Below are 21,868 nucleotides of genomic sequence, written 5' to 3'. Positions count from 1 at the left end.
TTTTGTTGTCCGCGCATATCATTTGCATATAAGGGATGGAAACATTTAATTAAGAATCAATTCTCGATTTTATATTATGGGGTCCTATGAATCGATGAGTCGAGCACAAGAATTGATTCTTTCGATTTCAATCGATTCTAATTTAAAAGATTAATAATTTTTATAGTTAATAAATTTCTTTATAAAATCGCATTGAAAAAAAAATTATATTTAATTGTGAATATATAATTAATAAGTACTGGATATAAAAAAATATATTTTTATATGACTTTCTATCACACGGTTTTCGATGATATTGTAACGGATTTCTCGATAAATCGTCTACCTGTAACTCACTCTTGAGTTCGATCACTGGATTGTTAAATAAAAGTCCCAATTTAATGGCTACACACTAATCTTTATTTCTAATTCCAACAACTTAACACTTATTGCTCGTTATTCGAGCTTACAACTTCTTGCTTATAGCTTAATTGCTCTTATCACGACAACACTCTAACTAGTAAATCTGTAACAAAACATTGCTTCTAGAACATTCTGGCAACTACGAATTCGCTAACTAGCTGCTTCTGGCAGTTTATCGTTGATTCGATTTTGTTCTATCATCCGTGTTCGTCACAATTTATAAGGATAAATAAAACTTGAAAGTGCCGTTTCACACAGGGACTCAAAAGAGTCTCATACCAGATTATTGTGGGCGAGGGGACGACGAGGAAAGACGAAGGGACCGTGCCACTCGTGTTCGGGTGGCACGTTTGTGTTCTTGTTCGTAACAGCTCGCTGCTACCCTTTTCAGCATTCCTTTTCACTTTCAAATTCTTTGAATGGTTGGAAGAGCGCTCGGTTTCAAATGAATTCGATCGCAAATTTGAGTTCTGTTATCTATTTTTTGTATGTAATATGCAAATACGTATGCATAGAATAATAGAAATATTATGACAAATTGTAAATCAGGAGAAAATTAAGATATAGATTATGGAGTAAAGAAATTATGAATGTTTAATGCGGAGTAATGAAATTATGAATTTTTAATAATTAAAGATTAGGAAATTTCTGTTATAAATTTGGCCTTGAAAATATTAGTAGCAGATATTCAATACATTCTTGTGGATTAGGGAATTCCCGTCTTTAGTATTTCTTTGAAACTATTTAGCGGGTAGGTACTTGTATTATGCATATTGTTCTACCATATTCATGGTAATTCATTGCAAGCTAAATGTGTGACCATCATCTCAACATACAAATGAAATACACAGCACGCAGTGTTGCGCAGTCGAACCGCACAAATATTAACGAAAATTTTGTGAAAAGGAATGCAGAAAAACTAGACTCGAGTTGCTGGACTCTTTTTGACCGTGTGAATGCACAGAGCGACACCAAAAGAAAATTTAAAAAAAAATGAGACTCTTTTGAATCCCAATGTGAATTGGCACAAACTAGCCGTAAAATCAAATGTCAAAAATCGATTCTTAATCGATTTCGGAGAGTAAAGGTCGACTCCGGAAAGTGTATTATTTTATGAGTTAAATCGATTATCGTGTAGAATCTGAATCAAGTTTGCCATTCCTATTGCATATGTGCATACTTATGTTAGGATTGTTTTCGTAGATCCTACGTCTATTTATGAATATTAAAATTTGCTAAAATCGTGTGCATACAATCTATTAAAAAAACTTTTAAGTATTTAGTACGTTCGTGATATAATATAGTGATATAAAGTATTCTCCGTCTGAAAATAAAAATATTTAAATATGGCCATAATGCCCAATCAGCAGGTGCCAACTCGATTACGATTCGGCTAGTAAATTGTATTCTGGGACTTTCTAACTTTAAACATTATTATCTAAACATTTTGAAATTGTATCTAATTAAATTTAAATTAATACATTTTTAATTAAATGTGTCCCATAAATCTGAGACGTTTTTGTGGGGAGTGGCGTATCTGGATACGACCACTTCTAATCGTCACGTACTGTATTTTTTTAATTATCGTGGTCCCTCTGCTTATTGTAAATTTTGTTAAGGATAACTACAAACGCACTGACCGGCTTATACTTATTGGTGGTCTATTTGTTTTATCAGCGGTACCAATTTCTATTTGGCACATTATTCAACATGTCATACACTTTACAAAACCGATTTTACAGAAGCACATTATTAGAATTTTATGGATGGTTCCAATATATGCCCTCAATGCGGTAAGCATACATATATATTTGATTTCCATTATTATTTGTTTTACTATTTTGCAGTGGATAGGTTTGTTTTTTCCAAAACATTCCATATACGTAGACTCTCTTCGTGAATGCTACGAAGCCTATGTGATTTACAACTTTATGGTCTATCTATTACACTATCTCAATTTGGGTATGGACCTAGAAGCAACAATGCAGTATAAACCTCAAGTTTATCATTTCTTCCCACTTTGTTGTATGCGACCTTGGGTAATGGGTCGCGAGTTTATACATAATTGCAAACATGGAATTCTTCAATACACCGTTGTTCGGCCCATTACCGCGTTTATTTCTGTGTAAGTTTAGTAAATTAAGAAATAATTGATATTGTTTAATTTTATGCTTTCTTATATATATGCGTGGGTATAAACAGATATGAACATTGATAATGCATACCAACAATATAACCAGCTAATTGTATTTTAGAAATAAGAATAATTAGAAATTTAATATAATAAATTTTCCTAGTATTTGCGAGATATGTGGTGTCTATGGAGAAGGCACGTTTGCTGGAAATATGGCATTTCCCTACATCGTGGTGATCAACAACATTTCACAGTTTGTTGCTATGTATTGCTTAGTACTCTTTTACAGAGCAAATAAAGTAAGTTATATAAATTTAATTGATCTAAATATTTGCATGAAAATGATTTTTCCATATATAAAATTTTTTACAGGAAGACTTGAAACCAATGAAACCGATACCCAAGTTCCTTTGTATCAAAGCGGTGGTTTTCTTCTCGTTTTTGTAAGTTCTTTGTTTACTCAATTTTACTTATTTAAAAAAACTTTTTTCTTTATAGCCAAGGTGTAATATTATTTTTATTAGGATACTATCAACTTTTACAGAAAATAATCACACTTGGAGACGATACTAATTTGGCGTCAATGCTGCAGGTATGCATATTATAAGAATGTTATATACTGAGGTATTAAATAAAATTAAAATTAGTCTTCTCATATGTCAATTTCGCATATTATTTTAAAATGGGAGAAATAATTAGAAATTGTTTGTTGTTTGTACAAAAACCTGCCAAGGTCATTACTAAATTTGAACAACTACAAACTATTTAAAATAAACGAAATAATTATGGATTTCTAATAAAAGGAAATACGAACGTTACAAGACTATTGAAATAATAATTTTAAAAATATACTCTGGCACAGAGTGAACGCGTGTGTGTTTATGCGCTTGTTATTTTGTTACTAAAACAAAAACAAAAAACCTTAACTTCGGTTGCTTCAATGCTATGCGTTCACAAATATAAAATTCTCATTACAAGAACTAAGAACTTGATTTGATCGGTTAGTTTATATAGCAGCTATAAACTATAGTGAGCCGATCTAACCAATTTCACACAAAAGTTTTCCATACAAGTACGGGATTGTGATCGATCTGTTTGTATGACAGCTATATATATGCTATGTTGGTTAGACCTAAACAATGTTAAGTTAATTTTTGACAGCTGTTTTGCTTTCTAGGCGTTTTGGTTTGTCTTCGAGTTTTGCTTACTCAAAAAAAAGGTATCAAAGAATCATACCAATACTCGAGTATGTGCAGTTATCTGGTCACCATACACTGACACATTCATCCACAGAATTGAGGTTCAAAACAAATTCTGCAAGTCGTCATTCCATCTATGGAAAGGGCCGTAAAAACTCTCCTCCGATGACAATCGCATTTGCCTAATTGTTTGATGTTAGGTAACTTAACGATTGTCAGGCAGTTTTAATTTTCCCTTTCTGAACTCTCACTTAGGTATCATTACCTAATAAAAATGGTGAACACTGGCCATTGTAAGCTGAAGAAGCACTTATGTAACCTGGATCTGGACACTTGTGCCAACTGCCGGTTCTGCGATATGGAGCCGGAAACTCTAAAACACCTGTTGATAGACTGCACAGCAGTCTGCAGACGCAAAATCTAGGCCCTTGGATCCATGTTTCCGAATAGCGATAACATCGCCTCTATAACACTTAGCAATATATTGGAATTCATCAATGCGCTGGGTCTAAGTGAGTCACCTAGGAAAGGGCACAATAGTTCTTAGGTCAGGGTACATACCTCATTTCTTATCTATATATTTACCACATAATATGATTTCTAACCTTGTGTACTGTTTTCACACCAACATCGACTTCTATGGTGGTACATATCAATCTTTCATCAAGATATCCAAAAACAAACTATTTTTCTATCGTTAACTTATCTATAATTATTTTTCCTAAGTTATTTACAATTCCTTCTTTTTTTTACTTCCTATATATGATGTACATATATAACCGATTGGTGTTTCTTTTCTAATAAATAAATAAATTTAAAATGATAAGTAAACTAATAAAAAAATAAAATTAGCAAAGAGAAAATACCTCGAAGGTCCCTGGCATGCTACATTCTTACCAAAAATATTGTACAAATATTCTGACAGTTTACACAATTTAATATCATTCATTGATACACTATTTGAAAACTATCTGAATTATGAATCTCTTAGAAGTTACCCAACATTTATTACATATAATATTACAGTGTTATACTCATACTGTTAACGATGCTATAAACATAACTGACTCTTTCCATAATAAAAGATTTTATTTATAATGTTTTAACAGCGTAAGCTCCATTTCGCCATGTGAGAATAATCAAAAATTTATTTTTTATTTTAGAATTTTCTCATTTGTATTGAAATGTTCATCGCCGCAGTAGCCCATATTTACAGTTTCCCGCACTATCCGTTTCATATCAATGCGCCTCAATATTGGAATAATCCAAATCATAACTGGTGCCGAGCGTTCCTCTCAATGATAGATATATCGGATATGCAGCAAGATGTAACGGAGCATCTAGGAGTAGTAAGCAGTTCGATTAGTCGACACTTTCAAGGTCGGAGCACATATCAACCTCTGTCTCGTGGACCCCGCCGTTCCAGTAGTGAAACGGAATATCTGATGAGCAAGCGAGAAGATGGTGATAGTACTACAGACGGTATAGTTAGTGACATGCCCACAACGAGCTCTATACTCGGCGATGTAATGATAGTTGGCGGAGGTGGCGCTGTTGTACAAAAAGGTAATAGAAAAAAATATAATACGAATTTTGCTAGTAAACCATTGGTTAAAGCCAATCGCTACGGAGCTACTGATAATCTTTTATTACCTGTTGGCAAGGTCGCACTAACCACTGATTCTACATCTCACATCCACTTAGCAGGCAACCGTGCAGCGCACAACACATCAACTAAAACGCCGACAGCCACCAACGTAGCAACCGCTGAAACGCATTCCAATTTCGGTATAAATATACAAAAACGGGAAGTGCACACACGAGAATACTCACCACAGCAACTATATGGGGCGCCTGTACCCAGTGGCAACAGTTTCTTGCAAGCACGAAATATAGGTGCGCATTCCGACAGCGTTCCCGAGGCAGATGATGATTTTGTCTCATTAATTGGGACTGGTAGATGACATCGTAATCTTGAATGTAATAACCACAGTCAGAATATAAATACATCGGCGGTCGAATCGACATCAATGTCTGTATCGGCTTCGGTGAATTTTTCTAGTAGTCTTAAACTGTCGACAGGTGAGAGCGGCAGTTGTAGTTCCCCTGATTGGCTTAGTACGTCGCACTCTGAAGATAACAACGACAATGACAGCTACGACCACCCTGATGACAACAACTTAAAATCGAACGATGCTAATATTCGTGCTATTCGGCAAATGAGTGACTTAGGGGGGGATAACATTGTTGGTAGTGCAAATATTGCGTATTATGCTGAGCAGCATGATTGCATTGAAATTTCACCAAACCACGTAGCCATGACACGATCACGACAAAGACCTACAAACAACCAACACATCACATAAATTTCGCGTCGACGATACTACACAGATTTTAATTTCTTGCTTAATTTTATGTTAGTAGTATTATATACCATTTATATTGTTAACACTGCAGTCACGATGCAAAGTAACCAATTATGATTAGTATACTTCTTCTTTTTAGTTTGTGAACTTGCATATTTTTATTTGTTTACAATTTGCATATAATTGCCCGCTAGCCGAGTACAAGCCGTTTTAAACCAATTTAAACAGTATATTGCGAATTAATACTTTTTAAATGCATTATAATAACAACAACAGTAATCTGTAGCGTAATAATGTGGCCTTTTTATATGAAAATCGTACCGAAATTAAAGATTTATTACAAAAAGCCTGGGGTATTAAATTCTTTATTAAAAGTAAACTGCTTATAAAGTGGATTTATTTTACTTTTTCGATCATTAAGTTTTTTTATACTCTGAACAGGGTATATTAAGTTAGCCACGAAGTTTGCAACACCCAGAAGAAAACGTCGGAGACCCTATAAAAAATATATATAAATGATCAGCATGATGAGCTGAGTTGATTTAGCCATGTCCGTCTATCCGTCCGTCCGTCTGTATATATGCAAACTAGTCCCTCAGTTTTTGAGCTATCAATCTGAAATTTTGTACCTGCCCTTTTCTCACTAAGAAGCTGTTCATTTGTCGGAACGGCCGATATCGGACCACTATAGCATATAGTTGCCATACAAACTGAACAGTCGGAAGCAAGTCCTTGTATGGGAAACTTTTTTATTTGACGTAATATCTTTACGAAATTTGGCATGAGTTATTTTCTAAGGTAACAATGTAATTCCCGAAGAAATTGTTTTGATCGGACGACTATAACATATAGCTGCCATACAAACTGAACCATCGGAATCAAGTGCTTGTATGGAAAACTCTTTCATTTGACGAGGTATCTTCACGAAATTAGGCATGAGTTATTGTTTGAGGCAACAACGTAATCTCCGAAAAACTTGAACAGATCGGATGACTATAACATATAGCTGCCATATTAACTGAACGATCGGAGTAAAGTCCTTGTATGGAAAACTCTTTCATTTGACGAGGTATCTTTCCGAAATTTGGCATGGATTATTATTTAAGGCAGCAATGGAATCTCCGAAGAAATTGTATAGATCGGATGTACAGACTGAACGATCGGAATCAAGTGCTTGTATGGAAAACTTTTACATTTGACGAGGTATCTTGATAAAATTTGGCAAGAATATAATCTCTGCAATAATTGTTTAGATCGGATTGCTATGTCATACAGCTATTATATAAACTGAACGATCGGTGTAAAGTGCCTGCATGGAAAAAAATTTTATTTTTTATTGCCGATTCACGAAATTAGATCTGAATCAAGATATTGTAAGGAACCTTTGTATCTGTGAATGGTATTATAGTTTCGGTGCAACCGAAGTTAACGTTTTTTCTTGGTTTTTTTTTTTTTGTTAGACCAGGTGAAATCGTCACTTTGTCGTTGACTGTTGGTAATAATCAAAGAATTCTATTATAACTAAAATTTAGTGGATACGTCAGGGGATCATTAATAATTCACGTTCGAATATAATAAAAAACATGAATACAACATTAGGAATGGGTTAAAATACGTATGTATTTTGTTAATCTGCGCTGGCACACGATATGCATGTGTAGATATAAATCATATATATATATACATTTTCACATTCTAAATCAAAAGTCGAATAATGTAGAAAAAAAGTTTGTAAATTCAGTGTAGTTAATTAGAAAACAAATATGAAATATATGCAGTACACTTAAAAGGGTTATAAATAATATAGTCTTATAGCAAAATAGTAAAGTGCTGAGTTACGAAATTAAATTATAAAATATTATACAACAATTCCCTTAATTCCGTGTATTTATATGGAAATCATAAATGAAAAATAGTCGCATTAAAATTTCTGCTGATATTTATAAATAAACCAAGTTCACATAATGAAACAAGCTAAATCAACACAATGCAAAAGAAAGTTCAGAATAGTAAAAGGGATAAAGTGTTACTTGTTTTTTGTGCCTGCAAAAAAATTCTGACTTAAATTTATTTTGTTGTCATAGTATGAAACCTTTAATATTATTTACCCTGAATATTTTTTTATCCTTTTATTTTTATGATTATTATTATTATTATTACAATTAACAATAAAATGGACGTTTGAGTTCAAAAATTGTTAAAATATTATAAAATTAAGTACATATTTGGACTAATAATGCAAAGACACTAATTTACAAAAGACCTTTTGGACGTACCAATTGAAGATACATATATATATATCTGTCGTCTATTGGAAATAAAAAAATTTCAACAATTTACAAATTAAGGTACAGCCCAAATGACTGTCCACCGAGTATATACATATATATAAGTACTCATACTAAAACATTTTTAACGACAAACTAAATATAAACCGAAATATCGTCATATCGTTACACTTAAAATTATTACACTGGAATTATTGACTGGTCGAGGCATGTCTTTTCTACTTTAAGGTCTTCAATTACCCAAACAGTATAAGTATGCGTAACAAAAATGATTGGCTATGTACCCGTATAGATGTTGATTATAACTATTGCTAACGCCAGTGGCTAAAGGCACGAAAAATTACGCATACATCAACAAAAGGTGTATATTTATCAATTATTGTAATTTGTGCGACCGCCTAGCTCTAATAGGTAGCGATCAGGATGATCCATCCAATCAGCTGCAGTTAATTTTACAGTCCTTTGCCGTTCAGCTTCCTTGATTTGCCATTTCTTAATATCCAATTGCACATCACGTGATGCCTTGTCACCACAGCCCCATACCTGTTGAGAAATTTATTAAAAGAGAGAATAAGATACTTTGGTTTGGTAATTTAGAGTGCATGTACACTCATTGCTTCCCCTTTCTGTTTATATATAAACTAAATTTGCTAATTTTGTAGACGTCACACCTGCATTCATACGTATATTTTATACATACCAATATATTATATATGCACGGCAGGTGTGTCATGTTTACTATAGCTTTGGATGCATTGTACACATGCATATTAACCCAAAAAGCTGTCGTAGCTACTCTTATAGGTATTATCCCGTTACACTGAATTTCCGTTCCACCTTTGCCTGCATTTATTGTATTATATTCACATGTATAAATTAAGTAAAATAAAATAATTATGCTTTATCAACTATAATATAACTGAAATATTTTACTTAAATTTCATATATTTTGGGCTTGTTTGAACTAAAAGCTTTCAGATTATGATAAAAATACTGAATAAAGGGAACATAAATGAAAATATATAAATATATTGTATTTTTTAGTTCAGGGAAGCAATTGAGTTATTGTAACTTTAATAAAAATCAGCATTTAAATTTATTCCAAAGTTTTTACACTAAGGTGAATGGTATGTTGGACATACTTGATGTTGTTATTCATCTAAATCTCGTTTATTATTTTAAGTAAGCTCATAATTTTATACTGACCTCAATTGCAGTTAGCACAGCAGCTAATCCTTTGCAATCCACATTTTCGAAGTGTTCGTCCACAGAGATAACAGGTTTACGTGGATCTGAACCAGCTCGAAACCCCTTTGGATACCCACGTATGCTTGTATTTAAGTACAAAATGTTGGGCTTTTTCTCTAATATCACAAATCTTAAATAAAAAAATATTTACAATTTCCAATAGGTGTATTTTCAAATAAATAAAATAAATACCCACTTTGGAAAAAGTTGAATTATACAACTGCCTTCGCCTCCTGTATATAAATGAGTTTCTTTCCATTCACTTGGCGCAGCAATGCAGTATGTCTGGTCGTCCTTGGTATGTATCAATACAAGCGTTGGGCCGCGATAACCAAGCACGTGATGCAAAAAGCGATTAGCGCCTAAACCGTGTTCATTTGAGTCATACAGCAAAGTCCAATGTGAGGGCATCATAGAAAGTTTCTCTTTAAAGATTTGAGCTGCAGATGATTTATTTGAACTTGGTGATTGTATCGTCTGTGGCTTAGAAAAAAGGGGAGGTAGTCCACCAGCCAATAACCATGCTTGAGATAACGGCATTAAAGATTCAAAGGTCATGACACCAGCATCTGGGAATGGATTTCGTTGTTCTAAAACTGGAGTTTGAAGTTCAATTCCGCATGATTGAGTTTGTTGTTCGAGACCTCTATATGAAGTTGATAATGTGTGTAAACAATATTTGTGCACCAACAATACTAAACGAATAAGGTTCTGTTCAAACCAACGACAAACAAAACCCACACTCAAACTGTCGTTGCTAAAAAATATTGATTTAGTCACCGAACCAAATGTACGGTTAATCTAAAATTATAAATATCCATTAAATAAAAATGATTGAATTTTGAAGGTGAAAGCTTGAGAGTTACATACTGCTGGACAGAGAACTGCGTTGCCAGAATGTTGCATCGCTATTGTGTAGCAAATAAAAAGCAAACGTGTAACACCCTCCTTCGTAATGAAGTCTGGATTGTCTTCTTCTGCGTACATTTTTATATAACACTCTAAAATTTTTCCATCATCCATTATACCAAGAAAACGTTCACATTGTTGACGGAATGCCACTGTGCCTAAATAAGCTGTTCTAGCTTTAGATGCTGTATGCATTAGGCGAAATAATCTTTTGCCTAAATCGGCATATTGAGGAAAAACTTGTGACTGTAAAAAGTGACACAATGTCTAATGTCACACACATTGTAATAAGGAAACAAAATATCATTACTAACCACAAACACGTCTGAAACAATGCCGTTGACACCGTGCTTGGCAGACTTTCCTTTAAGAATTTCGGATAACTTTTCTATAGGCACAAGCTGGGTTAAGTACTTCTCCGTAACATCCGCACCTGATGCAGATCTACTCATGGATCGTTCTGCCTTTAACATAGCATTATTATTAGCAAATGAATTTCCATCTCCTTTAGGAATAGTTTGGGTGGATTTCGGGGGTTTTTCTTTAGCACCACCTGACCCTCCATTCGGCGCATCGCTTCCGGAGTCACTCCTGGAATTTGAATTTCCCATTGGTTTGTATTTATATTTGCTACTGCAAATATTCACGTTTGGGAAATGTATTGTAGAAAGTGCGTACTTCTTTATCAAAAACAAGAAAGTTTGTCGATTATACGAAAACCAAAACGTCTATCACAACACCATCAATTCAAATGGCAAAATTTTCAATCTTATCTTGTATTTCTTTTTATAAGTTTGACATCAGCTGTCATCAGAGTACGTATATTATATTATGATATACGTTCTCTGTATTATATTATGATATACGTTCTCTGTCATTGGTCATCGAAATTTCAAGGTTGATTTTGTTTGTTCGCAATTTAGGTTTGCGCAAATTATAAATTTGTTGTTATTTTAAAATACCGTCATCCGAATTCGGGGTTACAATGGGTATGAGCAGAGAATGTTAATAAATAGAGAAGGCGCAAATGTTAGCTGTGCTAAAATGTAAACCATTAAAAGGGAACATCGAAAATGCGCAAATTCGAAAGTTCAATTACACCACATCAAAAAGGTACCCCTCATGATAATCGAACCCAACAAACTACACCACTTTAGGAATTGTCACCACCTTATAAAGGAACGACTAATATATGTATGCGCAGATGTCCTTTGACATGCGTGTTAGGGAAAATTAGAATAACAAAAAGAAATAATAGATTTTGAAGAACATTTATATAATGAGGAAAAACTGAAAATTAAATTAAATGAATTTAATACAAAAGGTTTATAAAAATTGAAAAAGGAATAAAACTACATACATCTGTGCTAGGAAGTGAACTCAGGCTAGGAAGTGAACTCAGGTAAATTTGCAAAAACGAGCAGTGCTAAACAAGCAGCACCACAGACAATAGTTAGAAAGTGGTGTCTAATCGGTGAACTTAAAGAGCTATTGTCGTTTACTGGTTCAAATAATCTATTTGTATGTGAATATTCCCCAAATTGCCTTTCCTCCGTTCGCGTGTCTAAATATATTTGCTTATATGTAAACAGATGTACATATGTATGTATGTATGTCCCTCAATATGCCTTTTGTGAAAAAATCAAACTCGCGCAAGCGACAAAAAAAATTGCAGACGCACCATCATTGACCAATAAGATTCAAGCAAACTCGCACCATATTTTCTAGGTATTCCATATTACAACGCCAACAAATTCATTCATAAGGAACGCGTGTACAAAACGAAGTTCGAAGATCGTTTATAACTCTGCGCAGTCTTTTTTCTGTGCGCCTGGTCAACCAAATTTGCTTTTCATTTGGAATTCCTACTACAAATGCACGAAAATGAAGTTTAAATAAAAATGAATGAAATTAAATTTGAATGCCTTCAGTAAATATAAAGAATCAGCAAAATTTCTATTTTAGAATTGAACTGAAAATCCTACAATCCTCTCGCATTTGTATGAGGCCACAAGATGCTTCCTCACAATATTTGCTACAAATCAGAAATTGAAGAATTTGTCTGATGTTCTCTTCAGAAAGGAGAATTGACAACATGGTCTATTAGCGATTTGAAATATTATTTTAATTTATTTTATATAATTCACTATATATGACATTAAATTATAAAATTTATATAAAATTGCCATTCATATGAAATCTTTAATTTTCAATAGCAAAACACTGCAAAAACGACAAACACGACGACATGTCTATTGAAACAAATTTTGTCAACTCCGCGACGATGCGCAAAATTCATCGTCAATATGTATGGGATCTCGTATGTATATGTGTTTGTCGGCAAAGTTGTCATTTGGTTTTTATCAACGTTTTGTCAGAACTTCATTTTTTGATCCGCCCCCTCTCCGCGCGAACTCTCCGCTACTGCCATGGCGTGCCATCATGGTCAGAGGCGTTTCAACGGAGGATTTATATTGTATTATCATATTGATTAATTTGTATTGAGAAATACTGATATCTTAGGGCTTAGTTACACAATATTATAATATTTACGTATAAATATAAATACACATAAATGCATACTTATTTAAACGTTATTAAAAAAAATTCGATTAATAAAAATATATCTGAAATAATTTTGTGGCAGTGCGCCCTTACCCCTCCTGAGCCGCAAACATTAAATTTCACAACCGGGATGGTAGAGAAAGGCTTTTTGGGATTGGTTGTGAAAATTAGACAAGTGGCCCACCTTTAGGTGAAATCCTATATCTTACGAACTACTCGACCGATTTCAACCAAATATGGTTTGTTTGTGTTTAAATTCCTATTAGAACTGCAAACTTTTATTTTCCGTCTGATTCTTTCACTTTACGGTATACAAATCAAACATCAATAAAGTTATCAGAATAAAACTTTACACATATAGTGCCCTCGAGGTATTTTATCTTACGTCCAAATATTTTCGAAATCGCACTATAACTTGTGCCAAAAATTGGTAAAAGCAGGTCAACATGTATGTATATATTTGAGGTATGGAACACCCCAAAATTCAAAAAAAAGAAAAAAATGGTACACAACAAATCCGAAGCTACACCCACACGAGGAGGAGTTATTATTATTGTCTTATTTATTAAGTACATAAATTCACAAAATGGTTCAAATATTTTCTTCAAAACAACAAATAACAATGCCAGGTACGATGACGCTATTGGACGTTATCATACTTTCTTAGTTTTATTTATTTATATACTTCAAGAACACGGTTACCGTTTTGGTCCATTTGGGCCATTTTTTCTCTTGGGCCATTGATCCATCACTTTGTGAAATGCTCCATTTCGAATACAATGCTTTAGGCATTTTTTTGGGAAAGAGTAGGTTCCATAGAGAATAGATTGGGACAAGCAGCTCTCGGAGATTTGTGCGACTTTGGTTATAATGTATTTAGTTTTCCGCACAGTTCAGCCGCTGCCGAGCAAAAATTCTTTTAATTAAATTTAATAAAAACCAAATTAAGAAGCCGTTTAGAATTTAATACTTTAAATAATATAATAGTGGCCAAGGAACTTTGTCTTTCGAAGGGCCACCCTCTTTGCTTTTGGTCGGCAAAAGATTTTTTTAAATGTTCTTAAGATCTCTAAATTAAAAATACTTTATCCAACTTCTGTTTTGCTATGCATATTCACATTATATTCATACTATATTATACTTTAAATTTGTTTAGTGATAATATAGTTTAGAACAGAAGCCTCAAAAATATCTAATATTTGTTTTATAATATACATATGTGTGTATGTGTATAAAATGATACTAAATGTAATATGTGTAGCATATACCTGAAAGATGTACTAAATTAAAAATGTGAATGATCTGAAGTGAAATAAAAATAAAACGTGACATAAAAAATTAAAATTTAATTAATAATGTAAACGTATATTTCTTTTGTTTGTGAAAATATATATTTTATTTTTTTTCTCACTACACACCGAACAACAGACAGTTTTAATTAGTGCTGGCGTGTAAAGAGCGATTAAGATATATGTAAGTAAGAAATTCGGATAAGTAGTAAAGCGTTAAGTTGTTTGGATTAGAAATAAAAATAAGAGTATAGCCATTAAATTGGGACTATTATTTAACATTCCAGTGATCGAACTCAAGATTAAGTTACAAGACGATTTATCGAGAAATCCGTTACAATACGAATAAAAAACCCAACGAAGCGACGATATCAACGACATCAACTTGGAAACGACAATTAAAACGAGAATAGGGCCGATTGTTGCATTTTATTTCGCGTGTGATATAAACTCAAATGAGACATAAACTCAAATAAAGAGGGTAAAGTTAATATATTGAATTGATGTGGACAACGTCAACCAGTTATGGTCCGATTTTGACAACTTTTAGACTTGAGGCATACCTTGAATATATTCATTGGTGCTTGATTTGCATACTGAAAAGTGAAAGAATTATAATTACAAAAGTTTGATATTACAACACTTGTTATTAGTATATAATATTTGCTTCCATATGTCTTTACTCATTAATTAGATTTACGTAATATATCATAAATTTAGTAGAAATATTTCTGATATTTCATACATTTACTAATTGAAAGAGCTATATTACAAATTCAATTGAAAAGTAAGCTTGTTTCAGATCCCTATGAAAACATATACATAAATAAAATATATACTATTTGCAGAAAACATGGTCTAATTAGACTTTTTATATCCATTTTGTTGAAGATATAATTATATAGTACATATATATATCTATATACTCATTCGTATTAATATCTACTTATATTTAGGACAAATTGTCCATTTACAAACTTATGAACTGCATTTTTTATTTTGATTATTGTAATAAGAGAGAGTTAACAATTATTCCTCGCTGGTCAAATCTAATCAAATTTGTTGTCGTTATTATTGTGAAGGAAAAGTATGGCATCGATTAAAGTGCCAGTAAGCATAAACCTTTTATGCTGTTCATAAATTTGCTGCTTGACAGGTTTCTTAAAATTCATGTTCACAACACACGGCATGCACTGGTATATGGGTGCCAAACGTTTTAAGCTTCCATAAACATGTCCTAATTTATTCCACCATGAAAACGGCGATTCATCTAAATTTACGTAAACTTCTGTTCTGTAACGCTTCAGATCGTTTTCTATGTTGCAATCTTCTTGCGGCACAGATATCGGAGCAGGTTCGTCTTGAATATCGAAAAATATCTCCAAATCTAAAATAAAATATTAATTTAAATTGTAAATATATAAGCGGCTCTCAGAATTCACTAAATTATACTTGATTTTCTAGAAGTAGAAGTTGCTGGTTTATGTTCTATTGTATCCTTAGTCACTGTCACGGTGCCAACGTCTTGCTGATGCATTTGATTGTATTTACTGGTTAAGATCTGAATACACTTTCCAAGATTTTTAACGGTGGTTAATCGATGAAAACGTGGATCAAGCAAAGCTGCAATAGTCAAATGGTGATCAGCAATTACTCTAAGAAAAAATATCGTTAGCCTCGATGTATATTCCTTATTCGAAGTAAATATTCTTACACATTTTGAAGCTCATTGCTAATTGTTGTTTTTATGTTCGCCACCAATTCATCATCAGTATCGCTCAAAGCCAATTTTTTATTTACTATTTTGGAAGTTATAGGTGACAACATACTGCTGTGAGGAATTTCCTCACCTTTTAGCGTATCCAAAGTTATCTGTGAAAAATCAGTTTTTATTTGTGTGCTTAATGGACAAATGTTTTTTATTCATCATACGGCCAATATATTTAACGTATCCACAATGACTTTTGAAGATGACACCAATATGTCTACGTCCTCAGGCCACGATACAGTCTCGGAAAAAAATTTCAAAAGCTCATAAAAAGTCCAAGGGAATTCATCATTTATTGTAGGAATGTCTACATCCTATTAAAAATAGTTAAAAGTTACATATGTATGTATACACCTGCAATAAATGTTTTTTTCTTTTTTATACCTTTGAGCTTATCTCGGATCCATAGCGCATTATCATTTCTTTAACTTGATCAATAATTGAAACAACATCGGGCAAAGCAAATACCAATTTCAAACACTTGTCCACAGTGACATCGTAGGATAATATAATGGGAATATCTGTATAGAGAAATAAAAAAAGAGCTTTTTGTAAAATTATGTGGATGGGTCGATTATATCACTATTTGGTTGTTTTTGTGATAATATCTGTCGTATCCGACCAACTTCACCACCAATAGTTGTAGATTGTCATAATTTGTTGAAACTATAATATAGAGAACTAAAAAGTATTCATTTTGACTCGAAAATGGAGACGCTAACATTCTCAATTTGTGACAAACTAAGGTTTTCAAAATTCAACAATCAATAAACAAAGAGAAAACATACTTTTGTTTGATAATAATATATATACGTACTTTTGCTTTTCAAAAAGTGTTTAAGATAGTCATCATATTCATAGCTCACAATAGCTGCCGCACAATTCTCCAAATTGAATTCTTCAAATATTTCATCTATTGACGTGAACTTGTTATATTCTACTGTACAGTATAATTGGTTTAGTAGATTGTATTCTGGTGCATCTGTGGTATAGTTAAAATATATGGACATAAAGTGTTTGTTTTCAACATTCTTCCAAATTTCAAAGCCCAATGAATATGGCTTAATTTGTGAGTGCATTTTAATTTGACTTGAAAGTGTTGTTAGTTTATCGCTATGCAATTCTCGAATAAGCGCTTCAATCTAAAAATTAATAAATTATAGTTATATATATAAAAAAAAATTTGGATTTAAAATTTTTCAACCTTTTTATCAGATGGTAATTCCACGTTGCCGCAGAGTGTGCGTATGAATATTGACATACCCTGGTCATAGAGTGTATCCACATTGCGAACATCGTTAATGACCATATTTACCAATGCATCTTGCAATTGATATTGACTAACCATCTCTCCCATTTCCGACCGATAGTTAGGTCCCGAAGTATACTTTGCATCCATAGTTATTACTTCCATGGTACTATGCTCAGTTGTGTTATTCTTTGCTTTTAACCCATTACCTGATCCCGAAACTTCTACTTTGACAAAATGATCGTTATCAATAACATCATCGTCTTCGTATGTCATAGGAACCATTGTCTCATAGAGCATTGATGGTTCTTCTCCTTGTAAGCTTCCTGTGTTTGAGGTATCCTGAATGGTGTCTCTACACTCCATTTTAACCTTCTGTCGAAGAGGATCACGTTTTACGGTCATTCGACCGGGACCTGTACTACTGTTGCCAGCTTTTGTGAGTGGGCGACGTGGTGGAATTCTTATGCCATTTTCAATACAAATTTTTTGAAAAATATCCTTATGACGGTGTTGTAAATGAGCGCGCAAATTAGTTGTGTTTCCATGGTTTGTTAAAACCTTATGGCATAATGTGCAAACAACATTTTGTTTTGTGATGATGCGATCATGTTCATTAGTAGGAAATCCAAAATGCTGCCAATATACACTCTTCATCTTGGGGCTGTGAAGCTTTACAAACTTAAGATCTGATAGCTCTTGCGAGACCACCGTCATTCTTCCAGATTTTTGAAGTGGATCACTCATATTAATGTACAATCAATTACAATAATTTCTTTTGAATAACACAGTAAAAGTTATCTTTAGCAAAACAGAAAATTATTATATTACCAACGATATTAATATCGACAATAAAATCGACGCTGCGACACAGGGTTGCTAAACGGAATTTTAGCACATGTATCCATTGTCATTTATTGCGTTTTATATGACATTTTCAATTTTGTTTGACATTTTTCATATGACATGGATATTATAATTTGAACCTTATTTCGTTTGTTATTAAAAACCGAAGAACGAAAAAAAAACATACCTTTCAAAATTAGATATATGCCTGCGTAATCGAATAACAAAGTATATATAAGAACACAGGGATTAATATAATACTGAAGCTTTTTATAGAATTGTAAATATTAATGATTATAAGCATATCACCACGGAATAACATATATTTTACGAATTTGTAAAATAAAAAGTATATAATGAGAGGATCTAAGTTTTGATAACCCAATGCAACCCTGTTGAAATATATTGGAAGTGTTCAGAAGGTTTTAAATTCGAATTCATTTGAATTCGAAGTAACCATCAGGTGAAGTTGGCTGCACTTATTCTTTTTAATTCGTTGTTGGGTAGGAAAGGTTCGTAAAAAAGTGGGATTTCATATTTTGTAAAAAATATTCCTCCACATTCTATTAAATATGAAAAGAAATATTAATATATCTTCGATTTTACCATTATTCGTGAAAAATTAAATGAAAATGTGATTAAAGCTGTTTATTGGTCTATTTACAAAGATAATAATCAGCTCTATGCGCCACGTGGTGAACTGTTGTAGTCTGTCTAACCAAGAAAAATTGTTTTATTTATTATCTTATTGAATGACCCTGTGCTATTTTCTGGTTTTGTTTCTAGAAGACTAAACAGCAAAAATGGGTAAGGGAAATAATATGATTCCAAATGCTCACTTCCACAAGTGGTGGCAACGTAATGTGAAGACCTGGTTTAATCAGCCAGCACGCAAATACCGCAGACGTCAAAATCGCATCAAGAAAGCTAAGGCTGTTTTCCCACGTCCAGCACAAGCTTTACGCCCAGTAGTACGTTGTCCAACCATCCGTTATCATACGAAATTGCGCGCAGGACGCGGTTTTACACTGGAAGAATTGAAGGTATTGTGGATTATTTTAAAATTTTAAATATAAGTGGAATTAATCTCATATTTATTTTAGGGTGCCGGTCTGACCTATGGGTTTGCCAGAACTATTGGTATTGCCGTTGATAAGAGACGCAAGAACAAATCGCTTGAATCTCGTCAACGTAATGTTCAACGTTTAAAGGAATACAAGAGCAAATTGATTCTATTCCCCATAAACGAGAAGAAGATCCGCAAGGGCGAATCTACTGTTGAGGAATGCAAGTTGGCCACACAAATTAAGGGACCAGTCATGCCAATCAAGAAAGAACAACCAGTCATTGAATACCGAGAAATCGCTAAGGATGAACAGAAATTCAAGGCGTTTGCCACTTTGCGCAAGGTACGCCAGATTACTCATTCTATGTTTAAATTCTAAGGTATCTAATGATTTTGTTTGTAGGCTCGTTCTGACGCTCGTTTGGTTGGTATTCGGGCAAAGCGTGCCAAGGAGAATGCTGATAATGTTGACGATGCTGGTAAAGATGTAAAGAAATCCAAAAAGTAAATTTGTTTTACAAATTGAAATAAAATAATAATTTTTACATAATTATCTGAATTTATTTACCTTTAATTTAATAAAAATATATAGTATATATACCTAGCTCAGAACTATGAAAATAGAGCAGATTTCTAATGTTAGAACAACGGTTGTTGATCAAATATCGAATGAATTTGAATGGCTCCTTCGACATGGAAACGAATGTTTGTAATGTCATCAAAATGTGCATGATTTAGAAGAATTAAGAAAAGTTTATAAAAAAATCAATACATCGCTCGCCTTTTGTTCTAGGTTGGTACATTTTCATATATAATATAATTTTCTGAATTTTAATTTCGTCGTGGAGAACGTGTAGGGAACGAGCTGTTTCAGTTGTGTGGATAAGTGGGTGTTTAACCAGAGAACGGAAAAAAATTAAACTTTCTTTTAAGTTCTCTGGTGTAATCAAATCCTCCTGTTACTTTTAAAAGAAGTATTGTTTCATTAAAAATATAAATTAAATTTTTTAAAAAATGTATTTTTACAAAAAAATACACACCTCGTACATTTTCTTTCGTGTGGTAACTCCTTTTTACAAAGCGGCCTTTCTTCTAAACAATAATCCTGGTCGGTCGAAAATCGGGGTGTTCATAATTCATTCGCGGCGAACTCCTTTCCGCATTGGCCGCACTTCAAATAAATAACCCTGGTCGGTCCAACACCGGGGTGTCCAAAGTTCTTTTGCATCGAACTCCTTTCAGTACGCAATATAACTATGGAACTATGGTAGGCTTACACAATGGTTCGATCACTGGATTGTTAAATTAAAGTCCCAATTTAATGCTATACACTTATCTTTATTTTTAATTACAACACTTAACACTTATTGCACGCTATTCGAGTTTACAACTTATTGCTTATAGCTTAATTGCTCTTTACACGGCAACTACGAATTCGCTGTCTAGTTGGTTCTGGCAGTTTATCGTCGATTCTGATTTGTTCTGATATTCGTGTTCGCCACGCTGCCCCCAACCAACGTCAGATCGGCCCGATTAGACATATTTGCGGTACCAAACGCTGCAAGCCGTTCCAGATGAACTACCTTTATTTTATTCCTTGGTCTTCCAATGGTCAGTATGCGATACACTAGATCGGTGAGTCGTATAATAACCTGGTATGGTCCTTCCCAATAACATTGTAATTTGGGACACAGCCCTTTCTTCCGTTGTGGGTTATATAACAATACCCAATTGCCTTTAATTAAACCCTCAGAGTTCATTGCCTTGACATATTTTGCTTTCATTTTATCGCTCATAATTTTGGTGCGCTGACTCACTATAGCATGCATATCCCTCATCTCGTTGTTGTTGTTGTAACGGTTATCTAGTCCCCGATTGGGTGGTAAGTTCCAGTTTGGTTGTGGTCGAAGTCATCTAACGGGAGGCCTAGGAAACGAGTTGTTTGTTGTTAAAGTTTATTGCGTCCGAAGTCTCGTCGGTGTACTGTCCAATGTCGTCGACGTAATCAAGGAAGGGTCTCTTGATGTTCCTAGGAGGCGGTTCCGCTTCAAGCAGACGACTGCAGCGGTGGTTTCTACCAAAACACCCCAGCAGAAACTGCTTAGAGAGGAGCTCGTTATGTGTCTTGACCGGAAGCATAAGGGCCTAACTATGTAGGTGTTCGATTGGCGACATGAAGAGGCATCCCGTGATAGTCCGGAGTGCAGTGTTTTGACATGTCTGAAGCTTATTCGTCTTCGTTGCACCACATCCAGGCGACCATATTGGTGTTCTTGTACTGGCTGGTGTCACTTTCTGTCGTGTTCTGGCCTGCGCACCACACGAGAGTGGAGTGCGTCGTATGTTGCCCCATGCTGTAGGAGTCTGCCCCCGCAATCACATACAGTGGCGTCGCCAACCAACACCACAGTGCGACAACCGCCCATGCGGATAGCACAGCTGCAACAACCACCACCTACACGCACCCCACTCACCCCTAGGATCACGATTGGACACCCGCGACAAACGCGACTCTTACAATTTAACTGCAACGGACTCC

At 33.9% G+C, this 21,868-nt stretch overlaps 4 protein-coding genes and 2 long non-coding RNA genes across 10 annotated transcripts; 3 read left to right on the top strand and 3 right to left on the bottom strand.

The window, feature by feature from the left end:
• Window positions 1–1,556: 1,556 nt before the first annotated feature.
• LOC106619874 (transmembrane protein 184C) lies at window positions 1,557–9,416 on the top strand. Of its 4 annotated transcripts, none has more exons than XM_014238179.3 (7): window positions 1,557–2,195; window positions 2,250–2,527; window positions 2,700–2,835; window positions 2,909–2,979; window positions 3,035–3,128; window positions 4,899–5,301; window positions 5,353–9,416. In XM_014238179.3, exons 1-7 carry the CDS (start codon window positions 1,896–1,898, stop codon window positions 5,697–5,699), a joined length of 1,629 nt encoding a protein of 542 aa, XP_014093654.1. In that variant the 5' UTR covers window positions 1,557–1,895; the 3' UTR covers window positions 5,700–9,416. The 4 variants fall into 4 exon arrangements, with proteins under 4 accessions (XP_014093654.1, XP_036228445.1, XP_014093655.1 ...); XM_014238180.3 differs by having other exon boundaries at window positions 1,558–2,195; window positions 5,443–9,416; XM_036372734.2 differs by having other exon boundaries at window positions 1,558–2,195; window positions 5,440–9,416.
• Window positions 7,704–11,346, bottom strand: LOC106619868 (uncharacterized). The gene is made up of 5 exons (XM_014238165.3): window positions 10,861–11,346; window positions 10,508–10,792; window positions 9,834–10,438; window positions 9,596–9,767; window positions 7,704–8,932 (listed from the first exon to the last, which is right to left on the bottom strand). The coding sequence occupies exons 1-5, from the start codon at window positions 11,155–11,157 to the stop codon at window positions 8,762–8,764; spliced, it is 1,530 nt and encodes a 509-aa protein (XP_014093640.1). The 5' UTR covers window positions 11,158–11,346; the 3' UTR covers window positions 7,704–8,761.
• A 96-nt stretch (window positions 11,347–11,442) lies between these two features.
• LOC138856267 (uncharacterized) lies at window positions 11,443–14,007 on the top strand. The gene is made up of 2 exons (XR_011395423.1): window positions 11,443–11,948; window positions 12,763–14,007. It is a non-coding gene; the product is annotated as an uncharacterized lncRNA (long non-coding RNA).
• Window positions 14,008–14,814: 807 nt separating this feature from the next.
• Dref (DNA replication-related element factor) lies at window positions 14,815–18,281 on the bottom strand. The gene is made up of 7 exons (XM_014238177.3): window positions 17,373–18,281; window positions 16,986–17,310; window positions 16,553–16,689; window positions 16,333–16,482; window positions 16,115–16,272; window positions 15,853–16,055; window positions 14,815–15,787 (listed from the first exon to the last, which is right to left on the bottom strand). Exons 1-7 carry the CDS (start codon window positions 18,162–18,164, stop codon window positions 15,450–15,452), a joined length of 2,103 nt encoding a protein of 700 aa, XP_014093652.1. The 5' UTR covers window positions 18,165–18,281; the 3' UTR covers window positions 14,815–15,449.
• Window positions 18,282–19,066: 785 nt separating this feature from the next.
• Window positions 19,067–19,879, top strand: RpL13 (ribosomal protein L13). Its single transcript, XM_014238163.3, has 3 exons — window positions 19,067–19,306; window positions 19,367–19,672; window positions 19,733–19,879. The coding sequence occupies exons 1-3, from the start codon at window positions 19,067–19,069 to the stop codon at window positions 19,835–19,837; spliced, it is 651 nt and encodes a 216-aa protein (XP_014093638.1). The 3' UTR covers window positions 19,838–19,879.
• Window positions 19,869–21,348, bottom strand: LOC138856266 (uncharacterized). Of its 2 annotated transcripts, none has more exons than XR_011395422.1 (2): window positions 20,370–21,348; window positions 19,869–20,291 (listed from the first exon to the last, which is right to left on the bottom strand). It is a non-coding gene; the product is annotated as an uncharacterized lncRNA (long non-coding RNA). The 2 variants fall into 2 exon arrangements; XR_011395421.1 differs by having other exon boundaries at window positions 19,869–20,285.
• Between the last annotated feature and the right edge of the window lie 520 nt (window positions 21,349–21,868).

Source organism: Bactrocera oleae, chromosome 3, assembly GCF_042242935.1.
Source record: "Bactrocera oleae isolate idBacOlea1 chromosome 3, idBacOlea1, whole genome shotgun sequence".
Classification (NCBI taxonomy): Eukaryota; Metazoa; Arthropoda; class Insecta; order Diptera; family Tephritidae; genus Bactrocera; species Bactrocera oleae.
This window is presented reverse-complemented; position numbering and strand designations above follow the sequence as displayed.